Source organism: Anarrhichthys ocellatus, unplaced genomic scaffold (genome assembly GCF_004355925.1).
Source record: "Anarrhichthys ocellatus isolate YVR2014 unplaced genomic scaffold, GSC_Weel_1.0 scaffold4521, whole genome shotgun sequence".
NCBI lineage: Eukaryota > Metazoa > Chordata > Actinopteri > Perciformes > Anarhichadidae > Anarrhichthys > Anarrhichthys ocellatus.
In genome coordinates, this window is record NW_022284495.1 from 1 (window position 1) to 4,352 (window position 4,352).

General features: G+C 47.0%; 1 protein-coding gene across 1 annotated transcript; it reads left to right on the top strand.

The window, feature by feature from the left end:
* Positions 1–78: 78 nt before the first annotated feature.
* Positions 79–4,317, top strand: psmd3 (proteasome 26S subunit, non-ATPase 3; the record flags this gene model as incomplete). The annotated part of the gene is made up of 10 exons (XM_031841483.1): positions 79–332; positions 662–802; positions 875–1,011; positions 1,172–1,362; positions 1,459–1,562; positions 2,824–2,938; positions 3,052–3,171; positions 3,267–3,370; positions 3,492–3,647; positions 3,879–4,317. Coding segments are annotated over 10 exons (1,448 nt in total), but the record flags the coding sequence as incomplete, so codon positions are not given.
* Positions 4,318–4,352: the final 35 nt, after the last annotated feature.

Here is a 4,352-nt window from a genome sequence, read left to right on the forward strand (position 1 = left end):
TACACATACACATACACACAGAGCTGAGCAGCTTTTAACAGACTTCTAGAGCTGCAGATGTAGACCACGTATGAACAGCAGTAACACAGTCATCAATCATTCTGAACTGTTTCCCTCCCCTCCCTCCCCCCCCACACACAGACATAAAGGAGCATGTGAAGCAGATAGAGAAGGCTGTCTCAGGTAAGGAGCCCCGGTTTGTTCTGAGAGCTCTGAGAGCGTTGCCGTCTACCAGCCGTCGTCTGAACACCAACGTGCTCCATAAAGCTGTGTTTGGCTTCTTCACCAACAACACCAGCACCAGAGACCAGCTGCTGGGCTTCCTGGACGAGGTCATTGATCAACAATTATATTAATCACTCATTCATGTTGGACCATCATAGACCAAACTGCATCTCTCTTTAGTACGGTTTAAACTGCATCTCTCTTTAGTACGGTCTAAACTGCATCTCTCTTTGGTACGGTCTAAACTGCATCTCTCTTTGGTACGGTCTAAACTGCATCTCTCTTTGGTACGGTCTAAACTGCATCTCTCTTTGGTACGGTTTAGTTCAGACAAAAACAAGAAAGAAGTTAACTTTGAGTTTAAACACAGATGTGTGATCAGCTGATCAGTACTGATACTTCTCTCTCTCTCTCACACTGTCTGTCTCTCCCTCAGCCGATGGAGGTGTTAGAGGGAGACGTCCCGTTCCGTCCCAGGATAGGTAAATCAGTGTCTGCTCCTCTGCTGCCGGAGGTGGAGGCTTATCTTCAGCTGCTGCTGGTGGTTCACCTGACAAACAACAAGAGATACACTGAGGTCCGTCCGTCTGTCCGTCTGTCCGTCTGTCCGTCCGTCTGTCCGTCTGTCTGATGATGACGTGTGTTTCAGGCTCAGAAGGTGTCAGACGACCTGCTGCAGAAGATCGGGTCTAAGAACCGCAGAGCTCTGGATCTGGTGGCTGCTAAGTGTTATTATTACCACGCTAGAGTGTACGAGTTCCTCAAGCAGTTTGACACCATGCGCAGGTACACGCATAGACACACACACAATACACACACATACAAACACGCACACAAAGAGGCACAGACACACAAACACGGAGACACACACGCACACTCACATAGACAGATACACACAACTTAACACCAGGTGTGTCCCTCGTATACTGAACATGTTCTTCTCTAGTTTCCTCCACACTCGCCTGCGTACAGCGACTCTGCGTCACGATGCTGACGGTCAGGCCGTCCTTCTGAACCTGCTGCTGAGGAACTACCTGCACTTCAACCTGTACGACCAGGCAGAGAAGCTGGTGTCCAAGTCTGTTTTTCCTGAACTCGCCAACAACAACGAGTGGGCCAGATACCTGTACTACACAGGTGAGACAATACCTGTCCTACTGATACCTGTACTACACAGGTGAGGCTGATGCCTGTGTTTACCTGTGTTCACCTGTGTCATGTGACCTCCTGCAGGTCGTATTAAGGCGATCCAGTTGGAGTACTCTGAGGCTCGCAGGACTTTGACCAACGCTCTGAGGAAAGCTCCCCAACACACCGCTGTGGGCTTCAAACAGACGGTCCGTTACACACCGTATCGCACCGTTTAGGGGTGGGGGAAAAAATCGATACAGCATAGTATCGCGATATTTTGCGTGGCGATATTGTATCGATACACGGAAGCCAAGTATCGATCTTTTATTATATAAACTATGAACTTTTTTTTTACTAGAAAAATCAAATCAATTGCTTTTTCAGTCCACTAGATGGTGCTGAGTTGTTTTCTGGTGAGGTCAGCAGAGGTGCCGGGTCAGCAGGATTGGTAGGAAGTTGGTCAAAACAAAGAGACATCTGAGAAAGAAATCAGAAATGCACCGTCCGCGTTTAAATCAGACGTCTGGACATGGATGTGACTCATGGATGTGACTCCGTCGCGGCGTTTTTTCACCGACACATCCGTGCCTAAGCTCTACAGAGAAGTGAAGCTTAAAGTTGAGGAGTCTGAGTACAGCAGAAAGAGTTGCATTAATTTGCGATGCGTGGACGTTAAGCGCAGTGGATTCCTGTGAGACTATAACAGCACAATATCTCAGAGGACTGGCGACTGCTGTCTCACGTTCTCCAAACTAGAGCAGTACACGCAAGTCACAGCGGGGCAAACATTACAGACCTCCTGCTAAATGCAGCACAAGATGGGGGATTGCTGACAAAAACCTGGTGGTTGTAACAACGCTTCTAACGTGGGCGTTGCCGTTCAGTTAGCTGGATTCCTGCATGTGAAGTGTTTCGCTCACACGCTCAATCTGGCCTCACAACGGGGTTAAATCTGCCACCAGTAGCCAGGCTCATGGGGAGAGTGCAGCGCACAACTGTCTCTCTGCCCTCGACGTCCACGCATCGCAAGTTATACTGAGTTATATAACTCTTATATCCTACTTATATAAGTTATAGACATGTTTGCATTTAGTTAAGTTGGACTATGTAGTAATACAAACAGTTCAGTTTGTCAGGTGCAACATTTATGACATTGTTGGTCAGTCTGTCTGCTTGACAATCCTATTTTGCTGCAATACAAATGATTGAAGTGAGATGAACAGACTGAAAACTTTCTTATTAGATAAAACATGTTGACACAGTTTTCCTTTGGGGACATAATTTGAAGTGGAAAAAAGTAATAAATCGCAGTATCGTGATAATATCGTATCGCGGGACCTCTGGTGATTCCCACCCCTAACACCGACACACACCGATACACACTGATGTAGTAACACGTGTTATTACATTCATATAACCGTGGTACTGTGAGTCCTGTGAGTGATAACAGTACTGATCTGTGATCAGGTCCACAAGCTGCTGATCGTGGTGGAGTTATTGCTGGGAGAGATTCCTGACAGACTCCAGTTCAGACAGCCGTCACTGAAGAGGTCACTGATGCCCTACTTCCTGCTGACTCAGGGTCAGTCTTTACTCTCTGATGGTTCCTTTAGCAGTCTGTTCATTGTTACTATATGTATACCCTCTTTTATGTGTACTGTGTGTGTACTCTGTGTGTGTACTGTGTTTGTCCAGCGGTGAGAGCAGGTAACCTGGCCAAGTTCAACCAGGTCCTGGAGGAGTTTGGGGAGAAGTTCCAGACCGACGGGACGTACACGCTCATCATCCGCCTGAGACACAACGTCATCAAGACCGGTGAGCCAATCACAGGACAACTCTGACATCACAGCCTGATGTCACCCGATAACCCTTTAGTCATTAAAGGTGTGTGTGTGTGCGTGTGTGCGTAGGTGTGCGTATGATCAGCCTGTCGTACTCTCGTATCTCTCTGGCCGACATCGCTCAGAAGCTGCAGCTCGACAGTCCAGAGGACGCAGAGTTCATCGTGGCCAAGGTAACGAGGAAACAAGAAGAGGAGACATCAGTTATCTACAGCTTTACATCCATCAGAGTTATTGATCCGAGTACACAACTTTTAACAATAGTTTAGACCTGAACCTGAACTGTGTTTCCAGGCGATCCGTGACGGAGTGATCGAAGCGAGCATCAACCACGAGAAAGGCTTCGTCCAATCAAAAGAGACCATGGACATCTACGGAACCAGAGAGCCTCAGCTGGCTTTCCACCAGAGAATCTCCTTCTGCCTGGACATCCACAACATGTCTGTCAAGGTGAGACACACACCTGACATCCACAAAAGCTTGTTTTGAAATGTTTTTGGATTTAGGCTTCTGTCAGGTAGAAGACGAGTTCTGATCTCAACACATTTATATTCCCTGCCTTCTTCCTGGTTATAGCGGTTTATAACTGGTTAGAGCGGTTACAGCTGGTAATAACTCTTGCTGTGGATTAGTTTATTAATGAGAAGAGCTTCAGTTAAATAACCTTGTTTCTTCCTGCAGGCCATGAGATTTCCTCCTAAAGCGTACAACAAAGACCTGGAGTCAGCAGAGGTAACACACACACACCATCACAGGTTCTCCATCAGTTTAAAGGTTGATGGTAAATGTAGTTCATTGGAGCTCTAGTGACAGAGGAGTTCTCCTGCTGGTGGAGCCGTGCCTACATATCCCAGGATGCATTGCTCTACACTAAAGCAGCCTCTACTCTGCCTTTAATAAATAGCTGAATGTCTGCTGAAAGGTGTCCTCTGACCTCATATTATGGGATGGCATGTCTGTCTGGAGGGCTACAAGCTGCAGCCGTCTGTAGAAGAACTACATTTAGTGTTTACACAGAGGTCCCCAACCTTTCATGCACCACGGACCGCTTTCATGTAAGACAATATGTCCACGGACCGGCCTTCAAGTTGTGGCGGAAAAACACGAGGAAATAAAATGATACGATCGGCATGAAAACAAATATAAAATGCATAA